This window comes from Cebus imitator, unplaced genomic scaffold (genome assembly GCF_001604975.1).
Source record: "Cebus imitator isolate Cc_AM_T3 unplaced genomic scaffold, Cebus_imitator-1.0 Scaffold66, whole genome shotgun sequence".
Lineage (NCBI taxonomy): Eukaryota > Metazoa > Chordata > Mammalia > Primates > Cebidae > Cebus > Cebus imitator.
This window is the reverse complement of record NW_016107381.1, coordinates 4878300-4890546: the sequence shown is the minus strand read 5'-3', so window position 1 is coordinate 4890546 and position 12247 is coordinate 4878300. Positions and strand designations below refer to the sequence as shown.

The 12247-nt window shown below is 42.8% G+C and overlaps 1 protein-coding gene and 1 pseudogene across 3 annotated transcripts in view; one reads left to right on the top strand and one right to left on the bottom strand.

Moving 5' to 3' along the window:
- The first annotated feature begins 451 nt into the window (after nucleotides 1-451).
- The window catches only part of CAPRIN1 (cell cycle associated protein 1), a 51132-nt gene continuing 39336 nt past the window's right edge, over nucleotides 452-12247 (top strand). The window contains exons 1-2 of one of the 3 annotated variants that reach the window (XM_017530540.2): nucleotides 452-712; nucleotides 1262-1477. In XM_017530540.2, coding sequence (XP_017386029.1) covers nucleotides 1262-1477 — 216 coding nt within the window. In that variant the 5' untranslated portion in view covers nucleotides 452-712. Of the gene's footprint in view, nucleotides 713-1054; nucleotides 1478-11476; nucleotides 11770-12247 lie in introns of those variants that run through there. The other 2 variants (XM_037739257.1, XM_017530541.2) reach the window with 2 other exon arrangements.
- LOC119471614 lies at nucleotides 6127-6245 on the bottom strand (annotated as a pseudogene).

Here is a 12247-nt window from a genome sequence, read left to right as displayed (position 1 = left end):
TGACCACGTCCGACACGTTCTACAAATAACTCCTAGGTTACTGGGTGATTGTTTGGTGGGGAAGCGGCGAGTTATCTTTTTTTCAAAAGACCTTTCGGGGTATAGGAGTTTACTCGTTCTGCATACAGAAGGAATTCTAGAAGCTAGAATTGCACCACCCACCCCACGCACCCCTTACTGGCAGAAACCTTTGCCCCCCAACCCCCACCCCCACCAAATAAGGGCTCTTCACAGGGCAGTCGCCAGCTCCAGAGCCAGCTGCTTGACACCTATTGTCCCCGTTTGGGTGTCAAGCGATTTCGCCTGAAGGACCCTAGCTTCGACTGCGCTCAAAACTCAAGGAGCCGTTCCTTCGGCCTCCCCTGGCTCGTCCTCACCTGCGTCTAGTGGACGCCCCCCAGCGCAGGGGCCAGGGGACGGCGAGGAGGAAAGCGGGCGGCCTCTTCCAGGCAGGCGTTCGCGCCGGGCAGCCCGAGCAGCCGCGAAGGCCCCTGCTCTCCGCTTCTCCCGCCCCCCGCGCCCCAGAGGGCTGCTGGCTGGCTAAGTCCCTCCTGCTCCCGGTTCTCGCCTCACTAGGAGCGGCTCTCAGTGCAGCGGGGACTGGGCGAAGCGGCCTGCGCCCACGGAGCGCGCGACACTGCCCGGAAGGCACTGTCACCCTTGCCCCTACAGCTGCCCACTCGGGATCTCCAGCGGCCTCCGCGCGCGCACGGTGAGCGCCACCCGGAACCGAGTAGCTGCAGGGGAAGAGGGCCGCTGCGCCCGAGTGTCCTTTACCTCCGGACCAGCAGGAGCTTCCAAAGGGCTTGTCCCTAAGTCCCCCCACCCCACCCCGGTCATTTCCCATGCCCTTCTCTGCCCCCGAGCCCCGGCCTCTCTCTTTCTTCCCTTCCTCGGAAGCCGGAGAGCGCTGGCCCTCCCCGGTGGGGACCGTTGCACTGGCCGTTGGCGGCCGGCGCGGCGAGACCCCGCCCCCGGCGCGAGCCTCGGAGCCCCGGGACGGGTAGGCCGAGTCGGCGGCTCCGCGGGGGAGGGGCGGGTCGGGGGGCGGTGCGAGGCCCGTGAGGGCGCCCCGCTGGCAGGTCGCGCGCGCGCCCGCGCACTCTTCCTGCCCTCGAGGCGCGCGCCGCCCCTTCCCCCACGCGCTCTCGTAGGCTCCCGCCCGCTGCGCGTTTTGTCCCGCGTCTCGCCCCGTCCGTCTTCTGACTCGCGGCTCTTGTCCTTCCTCCTGCTTTTTCTTCTCTCCCCTCGCGGTCTGAAGATGCCCTCGGCCACCAGCCACAGCGGGAGCGGCAGCAAATCGTCCGGACCGCCACCGCCGTCGGGTTCCTCCGGGAGTGAAGCGGCCGCGGGAGCCGGGGCCGCCGCGCCGGCTTCTCAGCACCCTGCAACCGGCACCGGCGCTGTGCAGACCGAGGCCATGAAGCAGATCCTCGGGGTGATCGACAAGAAACTTCGGAACCTGGAGAAGAAAAAGGTGCCAGGAGTTGGTGGGGAAGGGAGGGGTGGCTGCGGCGGGGCTCTGCGCCCCCTCCGACCCTGGGCGCTGGAGCCCTTGCTTCTTTCTGTCTCCGGAGCGTTACTAGGTCCCCTCCTCCTTCCACCCTTGGCTCCCATGCCCTGTCTCCACGGTGAACGGGAGTTTTGTTTCGTGCCCAGAAAACGGGCTCCTGGAGGAGGCACTTGTCACCAGATTGGGACGCGGCAGTGTCCCCCGGGCCTCTTTATTACTCTTCCGCTCTGGGTCTGGCTTTTTGGCCTTTGGGAGTGGAACCTGTGAGGGTGGGGGCCTGTCGTCAGGACTTCACTGTATGGTGCCCTTCTCCTCGTCTCCGAGGCCCGATTTCTCTAACGAGGGCCCAAAATGAAGAGGTCCCTGCTCGGGGGGCTCCGGGCTCAGCTGACCGCCTCGTGCAGTTGGGGCGGCCTGCGTCCTTTAGCCTTGGAGTCTGTGCACTCGGGGGCCTGTCGAGTGCCCCCTCTTATTCCGTGGGAGAGAAGTGTATTTAGAATCTTAAGCTAGAACTGCCTTTTTGGCAGGCCCATTTTGAATGGGTCTTCGATTTGCTACCCCCGCCCCCATGCGATGGGCTCCCCTACGTTTCTCTCTTTGTTTCAGTTGTCTGGGTTCCCCTACGAGCCTCACGGTCAGCTCAATCGCGAGACGATTTTCTGCAGCGACTTTTTGTTCCTAGGGGACTCTGAAGGGGCGGAGGACTGCCACGATTGAGATTCGTTGGGGGCTGGGTCCTGGGGAGACTAGAGAGGTTAGCTGGGACTCGGGGCACATGGAGAGAGCGTTTAACATGGCGGCGGCTGCGGGGAGAGGGAAGCGCTTTACAGGAGCTGCATTGTGAGCACAAAGCGAAAGCAGAGGGGGAGGGCAGAGACCAGGCAGCCGCCCCTACTAGCCTTCCTAGTCCCCCTCCAAAAAAAATTCGAGCCACACCCACGTTATTTTAGATTCAGTATTTAGTCCTTTTAGATCGCCCTATTGAGGTGTATCTTCATTTGCAAATCAGCCTTTTGTTTTATGTTTTCATCGCAGGACAGTGTAAACTGTTTAGAGGGGCATGTGTATGTGTGTAGAGAAAAGATCTGGGCAGAGTGAATAATTAAAATGAGTAAGATCAGAGGTGGAAGGGGAGAAAAATCAGTCGTTTGTAAAAACGAGGTAATTACGTCTGTGACTATCATGTTAATTTGAATTTTACCTTATAAAGTAAAATGTAACTTTCTTTTGATAACTTCTCCTTGTCTGCCTCTAGGAAAACATTTATAGCATCTTGAATTTCGAGGGAATCATTTTTCGATGTTTATGTAGCCAGCCACCTGATAGTGTTACTTGAGGTGCTGATACAGTAACTGGCTAAAATTTGGGCTGTGGGAAGTAAGTTGAAGAAAACTGTTGATGTTTAGGTCTTATTAATTTTAATTGCTTATTTACTGATTTATTTTACATTTTGAGAGAGTTTTAAAACATTTAGCTTTGATACTTCCCTGTCTCACCTTCAGTACTGAAGGTTGGGAATTTTACTTGAATTTCATGGGCTTTATGTGAAATTGAGAGATGCTCTAATCTTGGGATTTTTTTTTTTTTTTGGCTAGTCCTTTATTTTGATAAACAAGTATGTTTTATTATAGGTAATTAGAATAGTAGTTCTATCAACAAAGTAACAAAAGTATTTTAAGTTTTAAGGTGACTACATTCAAATGTTGAATAGAATAAGCATGCCCAAGGCCAATATCTTCTGAGTCTGACACGTGATTTAGTTTTTTTGCTACCCTGTTGAAATTGAGACTATCTTGGGTATCTTTTTAAAATTTTAATGCAGTAAGCAAGCTTGCTGATCTAGCTGATGATTGAATTTTTGAGTCTTCAGAATTTCTTGGAAATGTTTTGTTCTGCTATAGTAATCTGGACATAAATATTAATGATTATGAACATCAATAATGTATTAATAATTATGGACATTAATGATTCGTGAGGATTTAAAGTGTAGACACATTAATGACTGAAAGATAACTATTCAAAGAAGGTAATATAAAGTTAGGAGCTGATTGGCAGCCAATCTAGCTGTGAGGTGGCTGTCAGATTCTAGTGTTCAATGTCTGAAGAAAATAAAAATCTAGTTTATAAGCCCCTCCTGAGGACTTGAACCATGACAGGTCATTAAATATGTATAGGGAGTGTATGTATTAGTATACTTTGTCATACCTTGTCCTCAAGTTATTTTACTTATTTTTAGAGATGTGTCTCACTCTGTCGTCTAGGCTGGCGTGTGGTGGGATGATCTCGGCTCCCTGCAACCTTTGCCTCTCGGGTTCAGGGCATCCTCCCTCCTCAGCCTCCTAAGTAGCTGTGATTACAAATGTGCACCGCCATGCCAGGCTAATTTTCTGTATTGTTAGTAGAGACAGGGTTTCACCATGTTGGCCAGGCTGATCTCGAACTCCTGACCTCAAGTGATTCACCTGCCTTGGCCTCCCAAAGTGCTGTGATTACAGGTGTGGGCCATGGTGCCCAGCATCCCCTCAAGTTATAAAGGTGAAAGTAATGTAATGATTACATAGATTATTAACTAGGCTAATGCATAAAGATGGCCATGTTAATAATGGAGATTTAACAAACTGCGAAAAGTAACAATTTTTCTGTCTTCTCAGTGTTTTAAGTGCTAGATAGCAGCAAAAAGGTCAAGTTACAGTTAAGTGAGACTTTTCGTTAACTGAACTACCTACTTGTTAAGTAGATAAGTTGGCAGTATTGATGTTGACTTAATTGCAAGGAAAACTATGTATTTTGCTTTTTGAAAAACTCAGGGCATTTGGTTTTTCTCTAAATTTAAGCACATCTGGTTTTCAGTTTAAAATCTTATATCTAGATGATTTATTTGTGAGAAGACTTAACTGTGGTTAGGTTTAAAATATGAGTGAGCATTTCTAATGCACCAAAACAGGATTGCTTTACAAATCAGTTTTGAATTCCTCTTTAGAAACCCTTTTGGAGTAAAATAAGGTACTATTTACAATTGGATTTGTTTTGACTTCAATTCACCTAGCAACTTGTATTTGAGCTATATATTTCAATCTTGACCTATTCTATTGGAGCCTTCTGGACCAAAATGTGTTTTTTATGGATTTTAAAATCAAGTATCCTGGCAAAAATGGCTTATTGGTTACATTAAAACAGAATTGAAATCATTTTATTGTACTTTAAGAAACAAAGTTATTTTCTAATAATTTGAGTCATTAAAGGAGAGCCAAGCATCTGCTCAATGAGAATGCATGCTTTACATTGATGAAATATGATCCTATTATGTAATGCAACTAAAAAACTTGGTGGATTTTGAAATTTGGGCTTATAAGGAGTACGTGAATGTTTAGCAAAAAAAAAAAAAAAAATCCAGCTGTGATAAAGAGGATCAAGAATAAAACTCCATTTACTGATTAAAGTACAGGTTAATATTGGGTTGAGTGATTAAATGCCCAGTTTTCTTTATCAGTTCATTGGTGCCGAACTGGGCCCTACGCTATGCAAGATATTCCAAAACCAAGTCTTAATTTTAACTGAAGAGAGAGCTCATTTGATACTGTTAGATGTAATCAGTTGTAATGTAGAATAAAGGATGTTTCAGTAGATGACATTTAAAATTGCTATATTATTTGTGAATATAATAGATTTAGACTCTAGTGACTTTGGTGGGTGAAAGTTTAACAAATGTTCACTTTTGTAAAATGCAAAATAGCCTGACAGCTTTTTAACCAATATGTGACCAGAACTTATAGCCAGAGTGTAGTATTTTTTAAACTTCTTCCTGAAGGCTTTCTGCACTTCATCTTTGCAGTTAGTATTATTCTTTGAAAAGAATGCTGTTGTTGTGAGGGTGACATTTCTTTCTAGAGCATTGCAGTGTGTCTGTGCTTAGAATTTTCATCGTAGCTGTTGTACAGCACTTATGTGTTTAGTGTTTTAAAATAAAAACATTCTTAACTATTTTGTAGTAAAATCTTTCCTTGAGGCTATTACCTGAAGCCTTCTTTGACATTTAAGTTTTCTTGATGTGTTTGCTTCTCCATGGGTTTGCAACAACTATTCTGCAATGCAGAGGGTAAGATCATTTTGCATTCACCTTGTCACAGAAAAAGCTGTAATGCTTAATTTGTTTCCCTCTGCTTGAGTGTGTGTGTTTGTATGTGCAGCACTGGGAAGTATTTAAAAAGGCAAAGCTGTGAATTCCCCCAAGTGATAATGGGTACATTTTTCTGGGATGAGAGTAGAAGCCTAAGTGTTACATTGAGAACGTATTGTTTTAACCTGATCAAATTAGTTTACTGTAGGATGCTACCCATGTGGCACATGTTTGAATGAGAATACATTTTGTGTGACTTACAGATTAAGCATACAATTCACTAGAATTTTATGTAATTAATTTCTTAGTTTACATTTAGGGCTAGATGAAGACTAGTACTATTTCATCTTCTAGAAAAACTAATACTTTAGTGAAAGTGTTAATTTTTGCAATACTTTTACTTCTTGCAAAATGTTAAATTTACAGCAGCTTTGTCATAGCTGTAATCTTATACTGTTATAAAATTTAAGAGATTTTAATTTTTTTTTTTTTTTAAAGCCTACAGTACCCGGTAGTCCCAGGTGGTCTCCTATCCAAGTACTAACCAGGCCTGACCCTGCTTAGCTTCCGAGATCAGACTAGATCGGGCGCGTTCAGGGTGGTATGGCCATAGACAGATTTTTAATTTTTATTTATTATTATTATTTTTGAGAGCGTTTCACTCTTGTTTCCCAGGCGGGAGTGCAATGGTGTGACCTTGGCTCACTGCAACCTCCCCCCCCAAGTTCAAGAGATTCTCCTGCCTTAGCCTCCTGAGTACCTGGGATTACAGGCGCCTGCCACCACACCTGGCTAATTTTGTATTTTTAGTAGAGATGGGGTTTCACCATGTTGGCCAGGCTGATCTCGAATGCCTGACCTCAAGTGATTCACCTGCCTCAGCCTCCCAAAGTGCTAGGATTACAGGTGTGTTGTACCGCATCTGGCCTAAGAGTTTTTTTTAGAGCTTAAACTACCTTAGAACTTAGTCCAATTCATTATATAGAAGACAAAATTGACAGAATGACTTAGGTTGGAATGGGTGATTTCCAAAGTTTCTTTTAATTGTTTCTTTTTTGAGTTGGAATCTTGCTCTGTCGCTTAAGGCTGGAGTGCAGTGGTGCAACCTCAGCTCACTGCAACCTCTGCCTTCCGGGTTCAAGCGATTCTTGTGCCTCAGCCTCCTGAGTAGCTGGGATTACAGGTGCATGCCACCACACCCCGCTAATTTTTGTATTTTTAGTAAAGATGGGGTTTCGCCATGTTGACCAGGGTGCTCTCGAACTCTTGCCTGTCTCAGCCTTCCAAAGTGCTGGGATTACAGGCATGAACCACCACATTAGGCCTCTTGTGTGTTTTATGGGAGTAATTAGAATTTGTAATGTTCTATAGCATAAGTGTAATTTTCATGTTTAATTATTTAGAACCAAGTAAAGCCTTTTGCTTCAAATCCTTAGAGTTTCTCTTATTTTATTTTTTTTGGAGTTTTGTTCCTGTTGCCCAGCTGGAGTGCAGTGGCACAGTCTCGGCTCACCGCAACCTCCGACTGACCACAATCTCTGCCTCCGGGTTCAAATGATTCTCCTGCCTCAGCCTCAGGAGTAGCTGGGATTACAGGCATGCACCACCATGCCTGGCTAATTTTGTATTTTTAGTAGAGATGGGGTTTCTCCATGTTGGTCAGGCTGATCTCGAACTCCTGACCTCGGGTGATCCACCTGCCTCAGCCTCCCATAGTGCTGGGATTACACATGTGAGCCACCGTACCTGGCCGAGTTTCTCTATTTAAAAAAAAACTGAATGCAAAAGAAAAATGTTTTCCATGTATTTATTATTAGACGTTTATTAATGTCTTGTTAATCTGGGTTTGTATTGTCCAGGTAATAGGGTTCTGAGTGTATCAGGTATTATTGGGACATCCATATTGTAATGAAATAAACTTTTATTAAAGTTTAAACTTTTAAAATCTTTATGTTTAGCCCCAAATTATATTTGTCAGTCTCTTCTCAAGCTTGATAGGTTGTAGACCAGAAATATCTGGGAAAAGCATTACCAGTAGAGATAAATAAGAAGTGTGACAATTTTTTCATCCAAATTATTGTATTTCAAGCTTTTGGGTATTTTTTGGTAATTGGTTCTTTTTTCTGGGGGAAATGAATCTTATGTGTGTAAATAATACAGAAAAATGAGAGGAGTAGCAGAAGAGAAATTCAGCCAAAGTTGATTCTGTAAATTGCTTGGTTTCAGCTCATTTATTTATTTCTTTCACTAGCTCTACTACAGTGCTTTTGTTAGATAGACTATGAGTATAAAAACATCGGTGAAAGATAACGTCACTGGGTAGAGTTCAAAATTCAAACTTCCTGAGGGAAGGGGAAGGTATGTTTCTTGACCATGCTCAGCTAAAGTAATTTGTTTCTTTTAACTTCTGTTACCTATTGTCTGTACACTTCTTGACATTTTTATATTGTCTTGTGTTGTTAACCTTACATGTTTTTCTAAATTGGTAATAAGCTTGTTGAGGGCAGAGACTATTAACATCACTTCGCTGTACCTCCTTGCATGTGGTATATGCTGAATATGTACTTGCTAGTTTGGCCAAATCATTACATAGAAATATCTGTAGCTTCATTAACAACCCTGTTAAAATGGATTAATCCATGGAGTTATGGAAGAAATGTTTTTTGTATGGAGCTATTTACTTGTGTTTTTTATTGAAATGGATTTTTTTTCCTGAAGGGATTTTTTATTTTTTTCAGGTAGGTAGAGTTGATGAGTAGGCAAGCGGAACACTCTTTTTCAAAAAAAAAAAAAAAAAAAAAAAAAAAAGCGGGGGGTAGCAGGCCTGGCACAATGGCTCACGCCTGTAATCCCAGCACTTTGGGAGGCCAAGGCTGGTGGATCACCTGAGGTCAGGAGTTTGAGACCAGTCTGGCCAACATGGTGAAACCTAGCCTCTACTAAAAATACAAAAAATTGGCTGGACGTGGTGAACCTACAACTGTAGTCCCAGCTACTGCGGAGGCTGAGACAGGAGAATTGCTTGAATTTGGAAGGCGGACATCGCAGTGAGCCGAGATCACATCACTGTATTTAAGCCTAGGTGACAGAATGAGACACTGTCTCAAAAAAAAAAAAAAGCTGGGTAACATAAGCAAGAGATGTGAATGGTCTTAGGAGGACACAGATAATTCTTACTATTAGAACCGTTGTACATTATTAGAAATTTCATGGCATTCTCCTCAATACTGTTGTAAAGATATTTTAATTTTAATTTTTTAGAGACAGGGTCTCACTGTCATCCAGGCTGGAGTTCAGTAGGGCAGTCATAGCTCACTGCAACCTTGAACGCTTAGACTCAAGTGATCCCCCTGCCTCAGCCTCCCAAAGTGTTAGGATCACAGGCATGACCCACTGTGTCTGGCCCACCTCAGTACTGTTATCCAAACGTAGAAATAACTGAAATGTACTTTAGTCATTAAAAAACCCTTTTGGCCTACGCTTTTGAGTTACACCGAACTTCTTTTTACATTGTGGACAGGAAAGATAGTATAGTAAGCAAAAGTTTCCTCAGTTTTTAAAAGGGGTGTAGAAAGAACATACTGCAATCTATAGATGATCCATAGCAGCTATCTTCAAATGCTGAAAACTTGCTCATGTAGCAGGAGTCTGTGCTGTTTTAGAAAAACGAAAAAGTATTAAACAGTGATGGTGGCGATATAGTCTTTTTACATTGAACTCCCAAGGAATGTATTAATATAAATAAGTTTTCCAGATTTATGCTAGGGAGTAGCTTGCTTAAAGCAACTAATATTTCAAAAGATGCCCTGTAAGATTATTTATGATAATTTGCTTTTCAAATCCACAAGCTTTAGACTTCTTAAGAATATAGTCAAAGTAGGTGATGCTGGAACTTGTTAACATTTCTTTTTCTTTTTTCTGCTAGAGGCAGCTGCTTCCATTCACTCAGACTTACCTGCATAATTATAGTCTTGGACAAGGAATAAGAGTTTTTACAGGATTGACTTTTATCTTTTTTAAAAAAATTGGACAAAAGGCTTGTCAAACTAAACTCCTGGATACTTAACCTGCTTAAAAAATTATCTTACAATGGAACCTTAGGTAACATCTAATTTAGCATTCTTTTTTTTTATTTTTATATTTTTGAGATGGAGTTTTGCTCTTGTTGCCCAGGCTGGAGTGCAGTGGCACGATCTGTTCACTCCAACCTCCGCCTCCTGGGCTCAAGCAATTCTCCTGCCTCAGCCTCCCAAGTAGCTGGTGTTACAGGTGCCCGCCACTGCCCCGGCTAATTTTTTGTGTTTTTAGTAGAGACCAGGTTTCACCATATTGGCCAGTCTGGTCTCAAACTCCTGACCTTAGGTGATGCACCTGCCTTGGCCTCCCAAAGTGCTGGGATTGCAGGTGTGAGCCACCGCACCCGGCCTAATTTAATTTAGCATTCTTACATCATTCGTAGAATTCAGAAATCCAGCATTCCTGACAGGTGTTCATTCAACTTCTGCTTTAACCAGCCTTCTACATAGAATGCTCATTTCTCAATGAAAGTTTGTTTCAGTGGTGTGCCACTCTTTAAGTTCTTGGTGTTAGAAGTATTTCCTTACTGGCCGGGCACGGTGGGTCATATCTGTAATCCTAGCACTGGGAGGCTGAGGCAGGCGGATCACCTGAGGTCAAGAGTTCGAGACCAGCCTGGCTAACATGGTGAAAACCCATTTGTACTAAAAATACAAAAAATTAGCCGTGCGTGGTGGTGTGTGCCTGTAATCCCAGCTACTCGGAAGGCTGAGGCAGGAGAATGGCTTCAACCTGGGAGGCAGAGGTTGCAGTGAGCTGAGATTGCGCCCTTGCACTCCAGCTTGGGCAACAAGAGTGAAACTCTGTCTCAATAAATAAATAATTAAAAAAAATAAAAACACAAAAATTAGCTGAGAGTAGTGGTGCATTCCTCTAATCTCAGTTACAGGGAGGCTGAGGCAGAAGAATTGCTGGAACCCAGGAGACAGATGCTGCAATGAGCTGAGATTTCACCGCTACACTCCAGCCTGGGTGACAGAGCAAGACTTTGTCTTTAAAAAAAAAAAAAAAAAAAGTATATCCTTACCACCACTGTTTAATACTCTTCGTTTTCTGGAACAACTTAGACTCCTGCTGCATGAGTGTGCTTTCAGCATTTGAAGTTAGCTGCTATGGATCAGCTATGGATTGTAGTATATGTTCTCCTTTTAAAAATTGAGGAAACTTTTGCTTACTATCTTTTCTGTCTCTTGGGGATTTCACTAGCTAACAATACTTGGTTAAATTTGTAGAGCGCAAATAGGAGACAGCTGCCTACTACTGTGGGCAAAGTCGAAACTGCTAATTGTCTAATTGAACAGAGAATGTGGGGTTTGGGAACTTGAAATAATACCTAGAAAAACTTAAAGGTTATGGAAAGTTGAGAGGAAAATAAATCTTTTGTCTTTGCAAAAATTTATATAGTACTCTAGCAGTGATTTATTTGGCCTAAATACATAAAGCATAGCTAGGTGCTCCAAACTACTTTCGTTATTTTGGGCTTCATTTTTAAGTATTTTCTCCCAGTATAGAGACCTCCTTATTTGAGAATAGGAGTTACGTCGCTTTCCTGGATAGCCAAATTAGTTTTTTTCACATGTTGTTTCCTTCTGATCTCTCTTCTATTTATAATTGTCTAGTTGAAGAATTTGGGGTTTTTTTTTTTTTTTTTGGAGTTTATCATCTCTTGCTATTTATTTTTAATTGCATAATTAAAAATTTTTTCTTAAATTTTTTATTTATGGCATTTGTTGGCTATAACAATAAAGAAGCAAAGCTCAGGAGGACATCTATCTTGGATATCCCTCTTCTGGCACCCTAATGGCACTGTACTGAACTTAATTTAAAAAATCCATTTCAAGAAAATAACTTTGGTGGTGATGAAAAACTCTTTGGGAAGAATGGAAGATCTAGATGTACTGCAATTCAGCAACATAATAATCTGATTGGAAAAAGGAAAGGAGGAAAACAGCAGCAAGCAGAGGCAGAACTGGAATGTAACAACAGCTGGAAACCCCAGAATGACATTCTAAGGGGGGGGTTGTTAAGGTACAAATGATTTTTCTGGGATTTAAGACCTTAGGTAAGTTATTTAAGTGTGTCTTTCAGTTTACAGTTAGGTGAAATATGACTGATAATAGTGCCTTCCTGATAGGGTTAGCTAACTTTTAGTTTAAATTTGAATGTCTGTTAAATAGTAAATACTGTCAACTATTAAAAACAATAAAGAAACAGGAAATAGAGTGAGACTGGATAGCACTTGTTGGGATAATTATTTCCCAGTACCACATGACCCTGACATCTGCTACTGGGATAGAGAGGTATGGTCACACCTCTCTATCCCGTGATTCTCCCTTGAAGACTCCGGGTAATCTGGGAAATGGCCGGATTTTTATCTTGCTCACATATGTGCTATAAATGGATTTTTAAATATACTTAGGATACTCAGTAGCTGAAAAGAAACTCTAAATTTAATTTCAAGATAGAAAGGATCTAAGAGGACAGGTTTGTGTTATCAACATTTTAGGGTTGTAGGCTTTTGATGGAAGATACTTTTTTTT